Here is a 21,123-nt window from a genome sequence, read left to right on the forward strand (position 1 = left end):
AATTTTTCTCTATTTCAACAACATAATTGTTAGTAAATACTGAATATTTTTATAACTAATTAAATTGTTTAAATATTGAAATACGATGAAAACATTAAGTAAAATTCGAACAACTTGTTTCTAAATGTTTCTAAATTATTATAAATATTTAGTAACACAAATTTATAGTAGATAATAAATCTATCTTGTACATAGTCTGTGATTTTGGCTTGAAGTTGTAAATGTATATAGGTACATGTACGTTCGATTGGTATACAATGTATCTTTCTTTTCATTGAAGTTTGACAAGCACCTAAGGAGACTCCTTATATGGTAAAATTAAAGCTGCATCAGTAAGGAGTTAATTAATGGAAATTTTTGATTAATAAAAAATTTGTATTATACAATGGTGCTCAATTATTCGTATACCTTGTAAGTCTGGTAATTTTGTAATTTTTATTAGAAATGGAGACCGCTTTGCAACAAACAGTTATAGAGGCAACACAATGCGTCGAGAAACAATTAGATGCCGAAATAGAAAAATTGGACAACTTGGATATCGGTGATTTCGAAAAGTTGCGTGAACAGCGTCTTAAGAAATTGAAACAACTTCAACAGCAAAAGCAGACCTGGTTGTCTTTGGTAGAGTATAATTTATGAACGTGTAATAAGTGAATTAATACAATGTTTTCAGTTATAAAAATTTCTAAAGATCTGTATGGAAACAACTATTATAAATCTAACAGAATGTAACTGTTATTTTAGGGTCATGGAGAATATTCAGAATTGCAAGATGAAAAGGAATTCTTTGAAGCATCAAAAAAATCTGAGAACATTGTTTGCCTATTTTATAAGGATGATTCACCGAGGTGCAAAATAGTAGATCATCATTTAAAAATTTTGGCAAAGAAGCACTTGGAAGCAAGATTTTGTAAATTGAATGTAATGCGATGCCCATTTCTAACTGGTAAGTTAAGAATGCGTTTTTACTTCTTAAATTTGTAAAGATTCAATGCGCTAATCTAAATTGATTGCTTTCAGAACGTTTAAGGATCAAAATCATTCCTACAATTGCTCTTATCGTCAATAGTAAAACTAAAGATTATATTGTAGGATTTACTGACTTGGGAAATCGTGATGATTTCTCAACAGAAACATTGGAATACAGACTTTCGTTGTCTGGTGTAATTACGTTCGAAGAGAACTATTCATCAGAAAATAATAAGAAACCATGGTTGTCACAAGTCCCAAAGCCTAAGACCATTAGAGGATCTAATAATTCACTGTCTGATGAGTCAGACGAAGACTAAGAAGTTTTCAATAATTTATTCTTTTTTACTATGTTCGAATTTTGATCACTGTGCAAATTTTTAATTAAACATTTGCAGTTACAAAATAAAGATATAGAAATATACAAAGAGATTATACTATGTCAGACAAATTGAAATATTACTAACATTATTGTATTTTTGTTGCTGTTTAGAAATTGTTGGCACAATACATCAATTTGGTATAGATTTCTTTCATTTTTCTGACCCATTCTGTATTTAAATCTAAAGAGAATAAAAAGATAAAAAACTTCACTTCTAAAGTATCAAAAATCAATGGAATAATTATGAAGAGTAACATGTTGTACATATACAATATATTTATAAATTTATAACTAAGATCTAATAGTCCAGTAAATAGAAATCTACTAAATTAAGAATCTTCACTTATACGCGGAAATAGTATTAAAATAGATATATTTCTCTAATATATTATAAATATTTACAAGTGAATTTTATACAAAAAGGAAGAAAAAACCCGATGTCTTTTTAACATAATTTTATTCTCTCGCGCGAGCATCGTTGGCGTTGAAGAGTATGGTATATAAAGTTTGTTATATGAAAATATTTAAAATTCGAGCGTAAATCAACTTCAAGCAAATAACTGACTAAACAGATATAATTATATTTTTAATCGAACAATTTATTATATAATTTTCCCCAGGACATAGTGTAAAATACTTGTGTGCTATTTGAGGATTAACTACCATGCGGTTACAAAACTTTTTAAAAGCCATAATTTTAAAAAAGTAATAACATTCAAAAAACGTATAAAAATTGTATCAATGATGAAATAATAATGTTTCTAATTTGTACAATAGAAATAAAAGGAAAATATGAAACTCTAACATTTAAAATTCATCTGATCCAACTTCACTCAATTATCATTTAGGAAATTTAATTTGATTATTAACTATTGATCACTCGTGAAAGAATAACTTGTTTGTTACATTATTTTACGATAGATTATGATATTTCTCATAGCCATTTCACTATTACTAATGTTATTTTTTTGTTTTTTTTTTACGTCAAATTAAATCCAAAGTTAATTTACTTGAGAATACATATTGATGTAATTGCTTTAAACGTATTATTTATATACAATGTGAAATTCGTATAATTTCTTGCTAGATTGATTGTGAATCGAAATTTTGCGAAGAATATTCCATTTTTCATACGTTTTTACATATTTAATAACTAATTATTTAGCATTATAATTATGCAGTGTATCACAGAGATAATTTTGCACACATACAAATTTGTCTATATGTACATATATATCGAAATAGAGACTGTATTTATATTAACATACTATCCGATACTGACGTAACTTGCATACGTTATTATAATAGAACTTGGAAAGGTATGATAAATGAAGATAAACGAGTGTATAATACTGTATCCGTAAAAAAAACTGTAAAAAATTATATATAAATTATTTTATAATGCCCCTGCCTATGAATTATACACGTTTTAGAAGATATTTTCATGAAATTATATTAATTAAATATATTATGTAACATTACTAGAGACTCTATTTTTTTTTACACGAACGTAGAAGTATCGTTGTTATAAAAAATATAAACATTTACGTACATAAAGTATAAAAGTGTATGTTCTAAAACACATATGGTATAGCAATTCAACTTTATTTGAATTACACACTAGGAAGTTAGATTTGTTTAAAAATGTGTTTTATTACATATGTATTAACTGTTCCAAAAGAAAGAAAGACGAAGAGTGCCAAAGAAATGTAAGAAAATGTGATTATATGCTTTAATATAAAACATAATTGTTTGCGTTCTAAATTTCTGACTTTATGCAATGAATATAAAGTATACTATGATTATCGCAAAAAGTCCGCTAGGCCTCACTGAAAACCTTACAGACGCAGAGGACTTGTTATGTAAATCAAAGTATAAAATCTTTCCTTTCGATATATATAATATTTAATAATCGTGCAGGCAAGGCAGATTTGAAAATTGATGATCTCGCGAGTTTGTAAAATATCCGCGAATTTGCACCGCCTACCTGCACGCCTTCATATACAATGGTTACAAAAATTATTAGCACACCATTACATTTACTTTCATCTAACTATCAGAATTTGATACTGTGGAAATAAATCATTGAACCTGATCAGAAACAGTCTCAGTAAAAGACATGGATACGGGTCAATATCTTTTGGAACCACTGTAATTTACTATAGACATACTATCGAAATATCAACGAATAAAAAAGAAAACACACGCGTCTGCATGGAGCCTAAAATGATACACCTTACTATTGATTTTAATAGTACAATGTATAACGGATAAAGAGTAATTACATATAATGGTAATTATTCTTAAATACGTGTTATCGAACAAAAAGTAATTACACTTTGTACACATATTTTTTACGGTTTATGCTTTTCCTTGACAAAAAACCGTAAAATATGAAAATTTACGTTTACGCCAACATAGGACAAAATATCTGTAGAATAATTGCGTATATATAGTTATGCTAATGTTTGAAGTATCAAGAACTCAGAAATGCAGTGGACAAAATCGCTTATTGTTCTATACATGCTTTGCATTATTTTTATATGTCACAAGTATTGGAAATGAATGATTAAAAAGCTTGAAATCACTTAGATAGTAGAAAGTTATCTTTAAGAAACGTATATAAAGGTTATTGATAAAGTTCTAAAATGGGAAACGCATAGCAAACAATAGCTTCTTTAGCTTGATACTTATTAGCATTTGGAGTCGAATCAACTAGTTCAATTACATTATTAGATTTTCCTAAATATGTATATTCTTAATTTTGTCCATTATCAAAAAGTGCTCACATCCACATAATTAATGTGATTTTACATTTTCTCACAACGAGAGGGAAAGAATATTTAAATACTAAGATAAAATAAAACTTTGATTCTTTTTTTCACTTAACATCTATGTTAATTGATAAATGAATAGGTTTTTGAAAGATTATACTCAATGTATTCACAGTATTTTAACAACTTATATATTATCTTGTTCTTAATGATGAAAATAAACTTGACCAGCCTGTTTAAGTAATGTGGACAATTTAACTCACTGTACATAGTTTGACGTTTGATAGAGTCACAGAAGTATGTGCCTTCTGCCTTTAATACGATTGACCAAATTGCATATTTTAAGAGCTGGTCCAAGTTTTAGCCCCATATATTTCATCATCATATCAGAATTTAAAAGTAACAAAGCTCTTCCATCGATTTCCTGAAAAAATTCCGTTTTCGTTATTAATAGTAGCAAATAGTGGAACCTAGTCAACCTATGTCCTATGAACCTATGTCAACTTACGTGCTTCCTAAATAAATCCGCGTGCTGTCCCAATGCAGGATCGGTGATACCAATATAGTGTATCACGTCTTCAATAGTCCATTCAGCTGGTTCAGTAGAAGGTGTGCGGTTCATAGAATTTTCAGACTGCGTGGTAGACGTTGCAGCTTCGAGTTCTGTATTAAAATATTAATTTACCATTTCATCCTATCTCGTATCATAAAAGCTATTTTACCTGGAACGGACTTTCGCGGTTGCTTTACAGGTGTTGGTGACGATAACGAAGAATTGTTTGTACTTTGTACGGAATTCTGTTGCGTTTGCTGTGGCTGAATAGTGGACGTTAGGTTTTGTTGGGTTTGGGACCACCTTCTCTTTTCTGTAGTAGAAGTGTTATTAGTTGTACCAGTAACAGTATTGACTGCTTCCTCGTTGTTCGTCGACTGTGGTTGTTGACTATTGGGGCATTTGTTGCAAGGTTCTTTCCTTCTAAACAGCATATGTTCGCACGCGCAAAGATCCTCGAGTTGCCGCCTAATGTATATATAAAAATCTTCCTCTTCCATAAATATAGGTAACCTAACGGAAGTAGGTTTACTTTCTAAAATTAAACTTATGGTTTCTCCCTCGCCACGTTTTAGTAGACTCAACATCTGTCTTGGACTCATTGCCGCCATCAAAAAAGCTTGGAATATGTCTCTCGTGACGTTTAGTATAGGGCCGGTACCGAATTGTGCTGGCATTGCTTTTACTTTGCGCGGATCAAAGTACGGTCCACACGTGCAATTGTGATTTACGTAAATTGTAACTGTAAAATAATCAGATATCTAATTCATTCTCGAACGAAGTGTAGCCACAAACATATTATTATTGCATGTCCTCGAGTTTATTATTAGTCAAGTAAAACTAAATCATAAACACTAGAAAAAGGTCATACGATCTTTGTACTGTATATTATCGGTACTGCAATATTCGCACGTGAAGGATTAAAGTAATATATACCATTCTCCAAAGAATGTGGTTTGGTATTAGCTGTACTAGTATCGGGTTCTGTAGCTGGTTGCGGCGGAGCACTTGAACCTGCAGGGCTCACTAAAGCAACAGCTGGTTCTCCGTTAGTGCCTCCACCGGATACTGCCATTACTGGTAAGACATTGCTAGTCCTTGACTTAAATCTATTAGGCCCTGTTGCTACAAAATATTCATATGTATTGCTTAACGAAAACACAAACGATTCAATGAGATAAATTAGAGGCATATTATGTAACAACATTTACATTTCTGTCTTGGTGGCTGCAATGGATGACCACTTTTAAAACACCAGCCAGCAGGAAAGATATCCCTAGAGTCGTAACGACACCAATAATCAAAAGCACCTCGCCAGCCATCAAATGTAATATGGATCATATCATCTTTAACCGCGCCTACAGTTGCTGTACATATAAGCTGCGGATTCTTTTTATCGATGGCTTCCAATTTGTGTCCAACTTCGAACATGTTTGAACGTGGTGTTTTTGGTTCGCGTTTAAATACTTTGGCTGGCGCCATTTCTGCGCCGTTCAATGTCTTCAGGAGAAACATCGGCCAACTGGAAGCATTCATTCGGAAGCCCAACGGCGGTTGTAACATACCACCAGATTTCTCGCAATGACCGATCGGATGAATTTCGTTACTATCGACCAGGCGCCAGAAATCATTTTTATTATCCGAGCCATCCAACCTTAATCTCAAACGAGGACCTAGAACTCCGACTACAGTTGCGATACATGTTGACGTTAAATTGCGAGGATCGAGTGCCTCCAACTTCATACCCATTTTAAATTCGTTAGTGGGTGGGATCTCCGGCTAAAATATAATTTCAGTATCACAATACATACTTTCACAAGAAATTTGTAGTTTAACATATACCTGTTTAAAACATTCTATAGGTGCCGCCTGACTATTCGTTTCCTTCAAGTATAGATCCCAGTCGAAAGTTTGATATGTTTCATATTGAAACGGACCAGTGGAAGTTGACGGAGAATGAGATATATTTGTGTGGCTCGTATTTGTGAACGACTGAGTTGTAGATGGAATATTATTTCCGCTTATTAAGCTAGACGGTCCAAGAGACGGTGCCGGCGATGACTGGTCCCTATTATCTATCGAAAGGAATAGTAATTACCAACAAAATGCGTTAACAGAGATATTTTTATATAAAGTACCAACTTTTTTTCATATCCGTTTGCCCTTCCTTCTTCTGATGTTTGTTCAAGCAGAACGAAGAGCAAAAGTCTTTCGTAGGCCCGTCCTTCTGTTCCAATCTAACCGGCGTGCCTCTGATAACATTATCACATTGGACGCAAGCACCTCGCACGTAAGCCTTGCGAAATTCCGACAAACAAGTCTCCGAGCAGAACTCCTTTTTCCCATGTTGCGTCGGGAGAACATATTTCAAAGGCTGTTTAGTCTCACCACACCATGTACAAGAGTTTTTTGATTTTGGTGGTCTTCCAGGACCTGTATTTTCAAATTATTAAATCTCAAATTTGACGCCACCTTAATATACGTAATTACAGTTACTATTGGCAAAGAACAGTTTGTATACATTACAGGGAATAATAAGAAAAAGGTGGAAAATATATAAAGTACAAGGTTACTTCGAATTGTAATATCTGTGTACCTCGCATTTTGCTTTGTGTAGACGACATAATTCTTCATAGAAAGACGATATTTGATACTGAAACTTGCCACACAACAATACTAGTTTATATCGCTAATTAAGGACATTATTACGTCCATTAATAAAATAAATCTTGTGGAAGCACAATCCAGTTTTGAACTGACAGAAAAACTTCACTATTATTCGGCTCGCGATTATATTACGATCAAATTCGTGCAGCAGACGATACTGTCTCGTCGAGCCTCGTATAAATCGAAACTCAATTCAATTCTGTGATGATTATTTTGTTACGATCAAAATAATATATTCCGTATCAAAAGTTATTATGTCAAGCCGCCATGTTGCTTTGATTTGGCCGCGCAATCCGTAGATAAAAAGGTGATAGAAAGGATTCGCCTTATACGAATATCGATATTAATTGCACCAAGTATAACTTCCACGCTATTACAACGAAATTTTATCATTCTAAATAACAATAACCGTTATCTCTCTGAATTAAACGGAACGACCCTTTTCATTTCCTAATTTTTTAATTCCCCATTCAATTATAACATGACTCTCATCTTTTTTCCTCCTTATATTTTAACATCCTAAAAAGACACGATACTATACATTCCAAATATCATCTATAGCTACATATTTATCTGTTAAAAGATATTGGAACGTAAATATCGTTCAATTGATTCGTGCGACGAAAAATATTCGCAATGCACTCATATAACAATATGGAACGTAAATATATAATCAGTCTGATTGACGCTTCATGTAAATTTATGGCCCACTGGTGTGTTCACTTTTACACAAAATTCTCCTCTTTTTCTCAACGTGAATTTCCAACTCATTGTGAAGAAAGCTTTAACTTCACTATGATTAGAATTTCAGTTCAAGCAAATGGTATCTCACGGGTGGAGGTCGTTGCGTCAAATTTCACAAATCATGAATGAATTCTAAGTTCTGTTGTACATTTTCTACAAATTTGGAACGTTGTTAACGCCAGTAAGTTTTCTATTCACAGTTACGCGTTTTTTATAGCCACGCATAATTCCGCATCGCGGAAAATCGCTAATTTATCATACGGTTTAGATAGCATGTAAACAAACATTGAATTACGAAATGTTGTCATATAATTTGTACACTTTCATATATGTAAGCTTATCAAAAATTTGTAAAGAAAATTGTAGTTTCATTTGATTCTTTTCGTTGCTCGTTACACGGGCAAAGAAAAAATATATTTTCAGAACCTACAAATGTTCTGCCTATTAAATTACAATGCTCCTTCAAAACGCAGAATATTCCAGTATTTATGTTTGTAGTTAATTTATAATCACTAAATGTGTGGATAAAAAACTGTTTTCTACAATTATTTCTACTCAATTGTATACTGTACGAAAAATATGTTTATCGAATGAAAATTTGATACACAAGAGACATTAATTAATATTTTCATTTCGAACCATTGCGTATAAGGCAATTATGTATTATGCGTGGATAAAATTATATAAATTTTGTTAAATTTATATATATATATAATTTTTATATATATATATATATACATATATATAATGATTGTGCAGTGATTAAAAATATTTTGTAAAAAATATAATGGTGTTACATTGTTGCATATGTGATGAAGTATTCAACGAAACGCACGTTGTACAATGAATGAGGTAAGTGGAGGGAAACAGGACGTACCAAACACTTCTACTTGGGAAACTTTGTCTGGACAGTCTGCATCTTCATTATCTACTATGCACCATCATCATCAGTCCCTACAACAAGATACAACGCCAGCAGTTACGCAAGTGATAGTTCCTACACCTGTAAAACTTCAAGCACCTATGTTAAACTCTGCGCAAACTGTACCGGATCATTGCTCACAGCTTGGTCATATGCAACAGACAAATCTAATGACACAGGTACACACAGAACAATAGTGCCACTTACAATTATATATTTATTGGAACGACAATTTTTGTATTTTATTTCAGCGCATTATAATAATGTATGAATTTAATTTGAAGTAATCCGAAATGAATAAAGAAGATTTAACAAAATATTTGTTTCTGCAACAAGTTTGTTTTTATTAATTATAGGGGACATCGCCAGGATCATTTCCAGAACCTGAACTTTCACCCGAACTTCAGCAACAGGGCTGGAAAAAATTCTGGAGCAAACGGGAAAATCGTCCTTATTTCTGGAACAAATTAACTGGAGAATCCTTATGGGTAATACCACCTCTGAAACCTCAGGTACTAAGGTATATAGTTTGATTGTAAATTAATGAGAACATAAACTTATACTTGTCAACTATACTTATATTCAAGTTTGACCCAATTACGGATCCTCTTGGCATTTGTGGTGTACCACCTGTATCTGGGAATGGAGCCATTCCTGCGGGAGGAACGCTTAAGCGTAGAGCTTCCGAGGATAGTGTTGTTCCAGCTGTGAAAAAATTTGTATTGGCGTACGTTTCAATAACTGACATTCTTCTGACTGAGTTCTAACGTATTAACAACAACTTGATAAGTTCTAATACGTTTGAATCTCTATAATAGGGGTCCATGGGATCTGGAGATTCCAACGAACGTTGTAATATATGAGAGAGCCCCATCAAATTTACCCCACGTTCATCCTGAAGCGGAAGCATTACGTTGCGGTTTACTCGCGAAACTAAGACAATGTTATCAAGAACTATGCCACACACGTGAATCAATAGATGCCCCAAAAGATTCTTTTAACAGATGGCTGATGGAAAGAAAAGTTATAGACTGTGGCTCAGACCCTCTTCTACCGAGTCAGTGTTTTCCCGAGATCTCTATGTCCATGTATCGTGAAATTATGAATGATATACCTATCAAATTAGTTCGACCGAAATTCACTGGTGATGCGAGGAAGCAATTGTCGCGGTACGCAGAAGCCGCAAAAAAGATGATAGAGTCAAGGGCAGCTTCGTCAGAGAGTAGAAAAGTCGTTAAATGGAATGCGGAGGACACGTTTCAATGGTTGAGACGAACAGTTGGTGCTACGTTTGATGATTTTCAGGACCGTCTAGCGCATTTGAAACGACAGTGTCAGCCGCACCTCACAGAAACTGTGAAAGCTAGCGTTGAAGGTATCTGCCTAAAAATATATCACTTATCAACGGAATATGCAAAGAAAGTTAAGGATAAAAGCAATCAAATATTAAAGGATAACGGTTTGGGGAACGTTATACCGTTAGGGGGGCCGGCTAGTACGCAGAGAAAAGTTTGGTGTTATCCAGTGCAATTTTCTCTTCCAACACCTCGACTTCCACAAGTGGATTATCTTCCCGAACGTGAACAGACAATGTTGCGTTTTCATGGTGACACTGTGTGTATTAATAATATGCATCTTGCTAAATTGGAACATCTCTATAGATACAATTGCTTCGACGACAAGAAGTTCGAAATGTTTTTACCTCGCGTCTGGTGCATGTTGAAACGTTATCAAACATATCTTGGGATTAACGAGGGACAAGCAACGCAAATGGCCCTTCCTGTCACGGTCTTCGAATGTCTTCAACGATCGTTTGGCGTAACATTCGAATGTTTTGCGTCCCCTTTAAATTGCTATTTTAGACAATATTGTTCAGCATTTGCTGATACTGATTCTTATTTCGGATCAAGAGGACCCTTTTTGGACTTCAGACCGGTAAGCGGCTCGTTTCAAGCTAATCCACCGTACTGCGAGGAGCTCATGGAAGCCATGGTCAATCACTTCGAGCGTCTTTTGGCCGATTCAGCTGAACCTCTATCGTTCGTAGTATTTTTACCGGAATGGCGAGATCCAGCACCCAACGCTCTTATCAAATTAGAGAGTAGCCATTTTAAGCGTAAACAAGTAGTGGTACCTGCCATGGAACATGAATACAGACACGGATTTCAACACATATTACCAAAGTACATTTTACTATTTTAATTTGAACTTAACATCCTACTAACTAACTAAAACATCCTGTGATTCATAAATTAAATCCTCAAGTAGGTGGCATTTAGAATCATGAACTATATTCTGATCTAGAATTTTGATTTCTGACTAGTTTTATAATCACAAGATATTTTGGTCTGCAGTATTTACAAACTGATATCGAAGCGATAAAAACTGTACGTAAAAGAATATTTTTCTTTGCAGAGGCGAAGTTAATATTAGGGCAGCGCATGGTACACTAGTCGTGTGGTTGCAAAACGCAGCGGGTACTGCTCGTTGGGGACCTACGGAAGATAGAGTTGAGGCATTATTAGAAGCTTGGCGTCCGGGAAGAGAGAGAGAACGCGACAGACAAGAGCTTTTATCACCACCAAGGCAAACGCATCAGCAAATACCTTCAACGCCTATTCCCGTTCTAACATCGCCCACAACTCCAACAGTACCATTACAAACATTATCCACGCATCCCATATAATTCTGAGACAATGTCCCTGGCAGTAGGCAGAGAAAAGTAAAATAAGTCTAACAATTTATTTTCAATTCGTTCCTCTAAAGAAGTCGGTTTTTTACAGGGGATATTTGATATACAATTTATCAGTTATAGATTTCATATGACATCTAAACAGTAGTAGACTTTGAAACATTTCGAATCACTTCAAATATGTACATGTAACAAAAAATGTAAATTATTTCGTACATGATTCGATAATTAAAAGTTTTAAAAGTCTTGATAAGTTTGGAACTTCGATGACTTTCAGGAATTTTTATTGAAAAATTTAAATTGTTTCCAAATTAAGGTTTCCAAATTAATTCATTTATACATACATCAATATTATCCATCATGTTGATTCCTATCGATTCAATTCCTTTAAAGACGACATATTCTTGCAAAAATAGGTATGTATATACATATGTATACATAAAAATCATTCAAACATTATGGTTCTTTACTGCGCCATACAAATTTTATGAAAATTCTTTCTATTAAAAATAGCAAGAATTTACCACTTAATTTTAATAAGTTTTCTTGTGATGTTTATCATAGATAGAGTGCAATTCCATTATACCCATTTCCACAAGAAATGTTAAAAAATGTATGAGACGTGACAATGAAAAGTATGTATCTATTATATAGGTATAAAAAGAGAAATGCATCATTCGATAACAACTGATATAAAATCATGTTGCGCGGAGTTTGACCTTTATAATAGTGTTAATTGTTGGTAATTAATTAAGAAGACGTTGTGAGACGTGATATACCCCAAATAGAGGTACTTGCCATGCAAGAAAAAAATAAAATTGGTACTATTATGAAAAGGATTACAAAAGAAATGCAACAGTGCGTGTATGCGTGTGCGTGCGTATGTTCGTGTGTGTAAATAATGAAATATATAATTATATTTGCTTGTTTTTCATATCGGAAAATTAGTTTATATGTGGAAATAATTTAAAAGTAACTTCTCCTTTTTATACCTTTTATCCATGACAATCTTTTTCCGTTTTAACATGGAGCAACAAAGTGTGGTAGAAATACCCATTTTTCTAAATGTATCATTGGTGCAATATTTTATATATATATATAAATCTTTAATAGAGAACTTATAAAAGAAAATATATATAGAAAGTATATCAACTTCTTTCATAGAAGTCATTTCCTTTTTGTTACTTTTCGATCAATTTTGCAATTCTAGAACGAATATACGACGAATTTATAAATTTGTATGAGAACGTTACCTTAAAATGATCCATTTCTCTGTTCTTAAGAATCATTCAAAATAAGCTCGAAAAACTACATTTCTCTTAACACTAAACGTGTCCTAAGTTCGAAACACATCTGTATATATATGTATTAAAACATCGAATTAAGTATCAAGCTTACAACTATTATTTTCACGTAGATGAAAATATTTCCTTTTCACAGTAACAGATCTTTCTTTACGAATTCAAATATATCGTAATTTACACAGAAATAACATAAAAGATATGGTACTACTTATTTACATTTACTTTCTGCTTCTATTAGTTATATAAGAAATTCTTTAATCCTTGATTCATATTTTATGTCCCCTATTAAGAAAATGACTAATTCATTATTTTTACAGAAATATAATAATTAAATAGATAATAACTTGTAATAATTTAGAGGTATTCTATATATGTGAGATTATTATAACGTCATACAGTTTACTTTGTAATTTTGTTTCATTAATTGAAAATGAACGAGATCACATAAACGCACTTTTTACCCAATGCTAATATATTTTTACAATTGTTTGTGTTTATAGATGCACATACTAATATCTATACATATCTTATACATTTTGTATATTTTTAATATTAATGAATTGTACATAATTGTACATAATAGATACATATGCATAGACGTAAGACATGGAGGCACATATAATTTGTAAGACATAAGACAATATTAAAAAAAGGTTTTTGGGCACTTATTATTTTAGTACTTAAAATTCCCATGAAGAGAAGAAGATGATAATACTCATAAGAAGATTGTATTGTTGTTGAACACAATATAAATGAACTAGTAGAATTTCGAATTTTATAAAGCAACTTGCTATTGTTGAATTAAAAGAATATCGCATTTTCTCTAGATATACAGATATATTTAAATTTAAAACAAATAAAGTATTTAAATGACTAACTAATTTTAAAAAACTGAGAAACTGTTTCTAACAAAAGTTATCTAATGTTGTAGCAATTTCTTACTTTGAATTGTCTGAGATACTGAAAGTCACATTTCTTTAACACACTGTCATATTTTTATATTTATATTGTGTTAGATGTTGAAACATTTAAGAATAAAAATAAAATATTTTTCAAATTATAAACCAAGAAAAAGACATATTTACTATGAGATAATACATATTGATCACAAGATTTCTATTTCATCAGTTTCGAAATAAATCAATTAATTTATGTTACACTCATATCTTATAGATGAAGAATACGCAAATTTAATATAATTAAATAAGTTACAAATCGAAACTGTTTAAATAACAGTACAAAGAATTTATCTAATTATATAATTATATACATATAGTTATATAATTTCTATTTTTATTAGACTCTTTACACAGTATTTACAATCATGCAATCTTGGACCTGCCTTTTATATAAAAATTTGTTTCTCGTGATATATACATATATATATATATATATATTACATTATTTACATACATTGCATTATTTACATTATAGTAATTATCCATTATATAGAAACAAGAATAAAAGATTTCTCTTACCTTAGTTTTGGTTCTTTTATTATGTAGATAAATCATCTTTTGTGTCATGTGATTGCAAGAACAATAAAAGTTTGTTTAACAATTTATGACCTTGCTGCTTTTCGCAAATTATATTATAAATTGATTTTTCTTCCATATCATTAATAAAATCTATCAATGTCAATTTTATCGCATGAAGATCAAATATGCAATGATTAATGCCTAATTTGTACTTGTTAAAACTGATCGCATCTTCTTTGTCTATGGCCATACTTAAACGTTGTTTGGCTATGAATATCAAAAAATCAAGAAATAAACCGTAATCCATTCCGTATGTTGATTTTAATATCAGCTGACATTGTTCTGCCCAATTGCTCATATCTTTACAATCGCTGACTTCTTTCATCACAGAATTTAATTCTTTCTTCAATCCACGCCACACATCCAGAATATTGCAACCGTTGATCCAATTATGATTCAGAGAGATTGTATCCTCCTACAATACAATATTATAATGCATATAAACTATCAGAGATCTGAGATTTAACATCACAGTCACTCAACTCTCCCTTGAAATTAGCTGCAATGCTTGCAAGAGATCGAAATAATATTTTCACTTACAACGTTCCAAACTTGATGATGCCATCCAGATGGTACGAAAATGATTTCGCCTTCTTTCTGAATCACATCAATATACTTTATTGCTCGCCTATCATAAGCTTTATATTGTGCATAATTATTCAGTTCTTTGGATGTTGCGTCATATATTAATTGACCATGTATATCTCTAAGAAAATCCTCCTGTTTCGGAGGGAATAATAACCAACGTTTCTGTCCAACTATGTTCGCAGACCAACTATACGAACCAAATACATCTGCGTGTAATGGAGTCCTACATATAGAAATCAGTTTTTTTTTATTAGTATAACATGAAAAGTACATAATTTAATACTGCACATGTATACAAATTAATTTTTATCATTTCGAACAGTTTGAAGTTACCATGTGCCCTTTGGTCCCATATACACGAATCTATAATCATCATTTAAATAAGGATTCGCCATATAGTATTCGTTTAGCCAGTCCGATGCAAAATACTCAGGGACAGTATACATAGGAGCATTGGGAAACAATTTTGGACAATGCCAATCCTTTAGGTACAAAAGTGGCATAGAATCTGAATAATTATTCTTTGCAAAATCAATCCAATAATTTAAGTATTCTCTCATTTTCATGTCATTTTTGGATTGCGAATTGTAGTACTGTTTGTTACAATCCGCTACTGGCACCGTACAATCTCCTGTAAAGAATAATTCTGATTAACATTAATTATATTGTTTATAATGGTATCAAATAAATTAGGTTCATTAAGTCACTATGATAAATGCGAGATTCTTGATAACAGTAGTATGGAACGTTAGCTTATAATTGTAGTATAAAATTACAAACGTGATATGTTAAAATGTGACTTCACGTAAAGTGAATAAATTTGTTTTTCGATATAAATAGAATGATATTATTCATTAATTTACCAAACGATATGTCAAGAACATCAAAGTCTGGTGTACCATCCAGATTCCATTGCCTTCTACATGACCAATTTTCAGTTATGTTTGATTTGAATATGCATGGTTTGTTTTCCAATAAATATTTCGAAAAAAATTCATCGTACGTTATCGACGGATCTAGATAATCAATCCAATCAATAACAGCGGTGTTTTTGTTGACAGATAACCTTCTACTTTTAATCTCGAGTTCTTGTAACATCACGCACTTTTATTTTGCATTAAGCTTAACAACTAAACTTGATCATAATTTTTTCATACATGTATATATAGATGTCCATTGAAGAATAGAAATCGGCAGTGATGTGTAGCTGTTTTTAAAAAATTGCGACACTTTTTCAAATGGACACAACGCCATGTAACCTAATTAAAAACCACCTTGAAATTTTATTAATCTAAACTCCGTTCATTCGGAACGTGCAACAAAGCATAATAAAGCCACGTGACATTTTTAAAAATGGCGCGACATTGAAATACGAAGTGAAGGAGCAAATCCCCAATAACATTTAATTACCATTACTTTTTCAACGTTTCGATTAGACGAATGATCGTAGTCCTTACAGAAATACGCGCCCACTTATATTTTAATTTGTAACAATTATCCAGAGTTACATTTCGAAAAGTTACTAAGCAGTTTTACTTCGACTTGTTAGAGTCGAGCAATTTTGTCCGGCAATAAACGCACCAATGAAAAGTTCGTCACATGACTGCGCACGCTGCTATTACTATTAATCTTCGTGCGCTATATACATCGAATAAATAGAATGCATATACCGCTTGTGCTATATTTTATGTTATATTTACATCATTATCTTTTATTAATACATTTATCGCTATGTGATGTTAATGATTCGCCGACAGGTAATTGTTACTTAACAGCTTTCGCTTGCCGCGTTACACATTGAAACCTGTATATTAACTATTATTTTTATTTAACGTTTATCCATTTTTACGTATTTGTGCAAGTATCAAACACTATTTTCTATCAATTATACAAAAACTTACATAATATAAATGTATAAGGAGATACAAGCATATATTTTAAAAAGTGCTATTTTTTAAATTCAATTTGACAGAAAAGAAAAAAATTGTCGTTTGAAGTAATTAGAAATAAAATAAGAACATGTGCGATTATGAGAAAATATTCTTCGAATCTCCCTTTAATTGTATACGTAATAGGTAAGTGTAAGTGGGTATATAATTTTGCTTCTATTTTTCAAATTGTATTAGCTTCGCATTCATAGGTTTGAAAATCTATTGAAATTGCAAATGTATGTACTAAGTGTATTAAACGATACTGTGATACTTTCTTAAATATTTTCTAATTTGCAATAGATCAATTATATATACAAAGTGCGATACAATTTAACGAAATAAATTCTTAATATCCCTAGCTTCCTACCAATGATAGTGTAGGTGTGTTAAGAAAGTCCGGATATTCGAGAAGGAGTATTTTTTAACGTAAAACCAATGAAAACATATGATTAGATTCAAGGGAAAACTGGTGAAGTCAAGCCCCTCTAATGGAATACACGCAATTTATATAGTTTATGCATGAATATGCAATATCAAAACAGCGGACTCAGGGCGACGTGCGATAAACACGTAAAAATATTGGGAATAATCGCATTAAATGTGCAGTAAGAATGAGAATGGCGTGCAACGCGTACAAAACGTATCGAGGCTCGTCTACACGAGCAGAAATGAAATTTGACTGACCGGTGATTTAAAACAATAAATCAACCGGCACAAACTGTGCTTTAAAGGCGTTGTCAATGTAATAGACGTCCCGTCGCATTGCTAACTTCTAATAAATTTCTATAGTGGGTTTCACAAATTTCTAGCCGTAACTTTTATCATGATACTATTGTCCATGCGAATGATTTTTCTCGATCGTACACGGTGCTCGCAAGCATCGATCTAGATGAAAGTACAGAAAGAATGTATATTAGTATTACTGATGGTTTTATCAGCTGATTGTCATCCGAGAACAACATGTGAAGGATGGTGCCGTGAAAAACTTTGAATTGAACCATCCATACGATCACTGTAATACCGAATATTACACAGTTCAATTTAGTAGAGATACATATATAAATACATACAAATATATCTATATATTTATATATATATATATATATACATATATAGATATTATTTTATGAACTTTCAACCGAGGCTGGAAACAGAGCGGAGACAGTTTGAGAATCTCTAGAAAGAATGGGAAATAAAAGTAGCTGCTGCGTTTATTCCAGCCCTCAGGTTGGACGCAAGGAATTAGGGTCAGAAGGTGTTACACGTGGTCTTGAGGAGCATCTGCCCGAAGGTGGGATTAGCGTTAATAATTTACAACATATTAGTGAACGCGAGCCGGAAGACTGGGACTCTGATCCGTCGTTACATCCCTGTGCTGGTACAATTTTTATGGAGAGGTCTAAACAAGCTATCGAGAGTATGTACATTGTGACTTTAACAATTTCAACATACGTTATACGCTTAGAAAAATATAATTTCAAATTTGACTGGGAATCAAAATATTCAAATACCCAAGAGTTTTTGCGCATTCAATTTTTGACTAGTGCATTTTCCTTTAGATGGTATGGTGAGAAAAAAAAGTCAGCACCAGATCGCAGACATAAGGCCTTTAAAGAAAAGTAGCAGTTGCAGTACAATATATTTAGACGACAGTACTGTGTCACAACCGAATCTAAAAAATACTGTGAAATGCGTTGCCTTAGCTGTTTATTATCACATTAAAAATAGAACCTCACAGCGACAGATTGATATATTTGATGAAAAACTTCATCCTTTAACGGTAATTACATATAAGATTTAAATTTAAGGAATATATGTATTAATGTTTTCATTGTTTGTAGAGGGATGGTGTCTCGGAAGATTACGATAAGCAGAATCCAGAGCATAAACAAATTTACAAATTTGTAAGGACATTGTTTAATGCTGCTCAACTTACAGCTGAATGTGCCATTATAACATTAGTTTACTTAGAACGCTTGTTAACGTATGCGGAAATAGATATAACTCCGGCCAATTGGAAACGAATAGTACTTGGTGCTATTCTGTTAGCATCGAAAGTTTGGGACGACCAAGCAGTATGGAATGTAGATTATTGTCAAATTCTTAAAGATATTACAGTAGAGGATATGTAAGTTGACATTTGTATTTCATTACAATTCACAGATGCGTGAATGTTTATGCATGTGTAATGAATTTAAATGTGAAAAAATGTACAGACTGCATATGACACATAATTCGCATAAACATTCACAGTTTCATGACAAAAGGGGAGAAAATATAATATCTAAATAATATCTAAAATTGTTGATTATTAAATAATTGATATTCACACAGGAATGAATTGGAAAGGCAGTTTTTGGAAATGCTACAGTTCAATATAAACGTTCCTTCAAGCGTGTACGCTAAATATTACTTTGACCTTCGCACACTCGCAGAAGCGAATGAGTTAACATTCCCTAGTGAACCGCTCAGTAAAGAGAAAGCTCAGAAGTTGGAAGCTATGTCCAGAGTTTACGAAGACAAAGTAACTGCTGAAGCTCTACGTACTGGTATTAAAAGATGGTCGAGTTTAGATAACGTATGCATAGGTGGACCTAGACGTAGTATTGCCATTCTATCCTAAATTCTGGATATAAGTGAGTATTTCTTACTTATGTCCGCAGTACCTTCTCAATCAAGGTATGTCAACGTGAGAAAAAGTTTTGCAGACCTACTTCTAGCATAGTATTAATCAATTAAAAATTTTTTATAAGCATATCATTTTGATCAATTAATCGATTATTTGTACGTTCTTTTAACTTAAATATTTTAATGCAATACAAGTTTTACAGACGTTATTTAAATGAAATCCTCAAATATTTTTCTAATCAGTTTTGTTCAATTGGCATGTATGATTCTATTTTTTGTTATAGTTTCAATTCCTATAATAATAAAATATTGTAATATGTCAATTATCCTATCAGTTTTTTAAATGGAAAAGAGAAATGATTCGACTTAACTTGAATTAAATTAAAATTCTTATTTTATTCTGAAGTTATTCGTCGAAAAATCGTCTACTGTTTCTAGGAGAATTGATTTTTTAATCAGGGACCTTTCTTGATATGATATAATAGAACCAAAATATTAAAGTGTTACATAAAGTAAATAATAATAAATTTTGTACTATATTATCAGTGCTTCTTTGATTAAAAGGAAGAAATTGTGATATAATATCAGTTATTTTCTATGCTTGTGAATTAATTAAGCAAGTTAATAGGTAATAATCTGACACATTAATATCAGATTCACACACAATAGTTATAAATATATACAGACATTTCACGCGTTGCAAACATTAATTTGAATCCAGTTTTATTTAATTTCCTGTGCATTAACTTGGTGCATTTCAATAGAATCTATTATCAATGTTTCTAATAAATATATAAAAAGTCATTAATATACAAGGATCATTGATTAATGTGATACGCGTATAAAATGTCTTTTTATATTTGAATATTTTCCAAATTTGTGTTCATACTTAGTTTAAATTAATATTAGAATCATGGAATATGATGAATACGTAAAGTAATGTATATTTTACAACACCATTATAAAGACATGGAAAATTGTTTAATGAATATTATACATTTGGACTAACTTATCATTTATCAACTTATATTAAAGTACAATTGAAACATTTAAAAATCTTGCTAATTTATAAGTATAATTGATAATTGATCTTTAATATTTCAAAAAAATTTATTTATCCTTCTTTAATTTGGCCAAGTTTAAGTTTACAGTACGTATATAATTGAATATAATTGTAAAAATATTATATTTTCTTTTACATTTATAATGTATCACGTTTTAATTGAAAGTGCGGCTTTAATGTACTGATAGCCTTATAATTTCTTGTCTTATTAAGATTTACATATAAAGTTTGTTTTTTTATATCATAGAAAATAGTAAAATTTTGTCCTTTTTTGCACTACATCATTTTTGTCTAATTTGATGTAAATTTTATCGTTCTTTTAAACGAAAATTTTGTTAGAACACATTTTGACCCATTTGTTGTTTTTG

General features: G+C 31.8%; 5 protein-coding genes across 9 annotated transcripts; 3 read left to right on the forward strand and 2 right to left on the reverse strand.

The window, feature by feature from the left end:
- The first annotated feature begins 204 nt into the window (after nt 1–204).
- LOC143426691 (phosducin-like protein 3) lies at nt 205–1,525 on the forward strand. The gene is made up of 4 exons (XM_076900284.1): nt 205–332; nt 443–621; nt 745–946; nt 1,021–1,525. The coding sequence occupies exons 2-4, from the start codon at nt 445–447 to the stop codon at nt 1,287–1,289; spliced, it is 648 nt and encodes a 215-aa protein (XP_076756399.1). The 5' UTR covers nt 205–332; nt 443–444; the 3' UTR covers nt 1,290–1,525.
- Nucleotides 1,526–4,293: 2,768 nt separating this feature from the next.
- On the reverse strand, nt 4,294–7,624 carry Scm (Polycomb protein Scm). 2 transcript variants are annotated; one of them, XM_076900402.1, is made up of 8 exons: nt 7,275–7,624; nt 6,821–7,111; nt 6,521–6,753; nt 5,890–6,457; nt 5,615–5,797; nt 4,848–5,420; nt 4,634–4,788; nt 4,294–4,549 (listed from the first exon to the last, which is right to left on the reverse strand). In XM_076900402.1, exons 1-8 carry the CDS (start codon nt 7,300–7,302, stop codon nt 4,415–4,417), a joined length of 2,166 nt encoding a protein of 721 aa, XP_076756517.1. In that variant the 5' UTR covers nt 7,303–7,624; the 3' UTR covers nt 4,294–4,414. The 2 variants fall into 2 exon arrangements, with proteins under 2 accessions (XP_076756517.1, XP_076756515.1); XM_076900400.1 differs by having other exon boundaries at nt 5,615–5,803.
- A 523-nt stretch (nt 7,625–8,147) lies between these two features.
- Pcif1 (Phosphorylated CTD-interacting factor 1) lies at nt 8,148–12,016 on the forward strand. Of its 2 annotated transcripts, XM_076901950.1 has the most exons (6): nt 8,148–8,270; nt 8,908–9,190; nt 9,368–9,523; nt 9,599–9,738; nt 9,830–11,194; nt 11,427–12,016. In XM_076901950.1, the coding sequence occupies exons 2-6, from the start codon at nt 8,933–8,935 to the stop codon at nt 11,695–11,697; spliced, it is 2,190 nt and encodes a 729-aa protein (XP_076758065.1). In that variant the 5' UTR covers nt 8,148–8,270; nt 8,908–8,932; the 3' UTR covers nt 11,698–12,016. The 2 variants fall into 2 exon arrangements, with proteins under 2 accessions (XP_076758065.1, XP_076758066.1); XM_076901951.1 differs by lacking the exons at nt 8,148–8,270; nt 8,908–9,190 and having other exon boundaries at nt 9,372–9,531.
- A 2,334-nt stretch (nt 12,017–14,350) lies between these two features.
- Jmjd4 (jumonji domain containing 4) lies at nt 14,351–16,434 on the reverse strand. Its single transcript, XM_076901953.1, has 4 exons — nt 15,997–16,434; nt 15,467–15,764; nt 15,086–15,356; nt 14,351–14,960 (listed from the first exon to the last, which is right to left on the reverse strand). Exons 1-4 carry the CDS (start codon nt 16,229–16,231, stop codon nt 14,505–14,507), a joined length of 1,260 nt encoding a protein of 419 aa, XP_076758068.1. The 5' UTR covers nt 16,232–16,434; the 3' UTR covers nt 14,351–14,504.
- A 634-nt stretch (nt 16,435–17,068) lies between these two features.
- Nucleotides 17,069–20,374, forward strand: Cycy (cyclin Y). 3 transcript variants are annotated; one of them, XM_076900887.1, is made up of 5 exons: nt 17,069–17,208; nt 18,285–18,481; nt 18,624–18,844; nt 18,906–19,192; nt 19,399–20,374. In XM_076900887.1, exons 1-5 carry the CDS (start codon nt 17,153–17,155, stop codon nt 19,685–19,687), a joined length of 1,050 nt encoding a protein of 349 aa, XP_076757002.1. In that variant the 5' UTR covers nt 17,069–17,152; the 3' UTR covers nt 19,688–20,374. The 3 variants fall into 3 exon arrangements, with proteins under 3 accessions (XP_076757002.1, XP_076757004.1, XP_076757003.1); XM_076900889.1 differs by lacking the exon at nt 17,069–17,208 and adding an exon at nt 17,500–17,852; XM_076900888.1 differs by lacking the exon at nt 17,069–17,208 and having other exon boundaries at nt 18,102–18,481.
- The last annotated feature ends 749 nt before the right edge of the window (nt 20,375–21,123 follow it).

Source organism: Xylocopa sonorina, chromosome 9, assembly GCF_050948175.1.
Source record: "Xylocopa sonorina isolate GNS202 chromosome 9, iyXylSono1_principal, whole genome shotgun sequence".
Classification (NCBI taxonomy): Eukaryota; Metazoa; Arthropoda; class Insecta; order Hymenoptera; family Apidae; genus Xylocopa; species Xylocopa sonorina.

Excerpts from the sequence above, each read along its gene's own strand:
- Pcif1 (XM_076901950.1), top strand. The coding sequence starts at position 8,933 with ATGAATGAGGTAAGTGGAGGGAAACAGGACGTACCAAACACTTCTACT. Across the intron at positions 9,524-9,598 it reads TACCACCTCTGAAACCTCAG|TTTGACCCAATTACGGATCC; the intron begins GTACTAAGGTAT and ends CTTATATTCAAG. Across the intron at positions 11,195-11,426 it reads TTTCAACACATATTACCAAA|AGGCGAAGTTAATATTAGGG; the intron begins GTACATTTTACT and ends TTTTCTTTGCAG.
- Scm (XM_076900400.1), bottom strand. The coding sequence starts at position 7,302 with ATGTCGTCTACACAAAGCAAAATGCGAG. Across the intron at positions 6,458-6,520 it reads CTATAGAATGTTTTAAACAG|CCGGAGATCCCACCCACTAA; the intron begins GTATATGTTAAA and ends ATTATATTTTAG. Across the intron at positions 5,421-5,614 it reads ACCACATTCTTTGGAGAATG|TTACAATTTACGTAAATCAC; the intron begins GTATATATTACT and ends ATTATTTTACAG.
- Cycy (XM_076900887.1), top strand. The coding sequence starts at position 17,153 with ATGTGCGATTATGAGAAAATATTCTTCGAATCTCCCTTTAATTGTATA. Across the intron at positions 18,482-18,623 it reads GTCTAAACAAGCTATCGAGA|ATGGTATGGTGAGAAAAAAA; the intron begins GTATGTACATTG and ends ATTTTCCTTTAG. Across the intron at positions 19,193-19,398 it reads GATATTACAGTAGAGGATAT|GAATGAATTGGAAAGGCAGT; the intron begins GTAAGTTGACAT and ends ATATTCACACAG.
- Jmjd4 (XM_076901953.1), bottom strand. The coding sequence starts at position 16,231 with ATGTTACAAGAACTCGAGATTAAAAGTAGAAGGTTATCTGTCAACAAA. Across the intron at positions 15,765-15,996 it reads TGTTCTTGACATATCGTTTG|GAGATTGTACGGTGCCAGTA; the intron begins GTAAATTAATGA and ends TATTCTTTACAG. Across the intron at positions 14,961-15,085 it reads ATCATCAAGTTTGGAACGTT|GAGGATACAATCTCTCTGAA; the intron begins GTAAGTGAAAAT and ends ATTGTATTGTAG.
- LOC143426691 (XM_076900284.1), top strand. The coding sequence starts at position 445 with ATGGAGACCGCTTTGCAACAAACAGTTATAGAGGCAACACAATGCGTC. Across the intron at positions 622-744 it reads AGCAGACCTGGTTGTCTTTG|GGTCATGGAGAATATTCAGA; the intron begins GTAGAGTATAAT and ends CTGTTATTTTAG. Across the intron at positions 947-1,020 it reads GCGATGCCCATTTCTAACTG|AACGTTTAAGGATCAAAATC; the intron begins GTAAGTTAAGAA and ends GATTGCTTTCAG.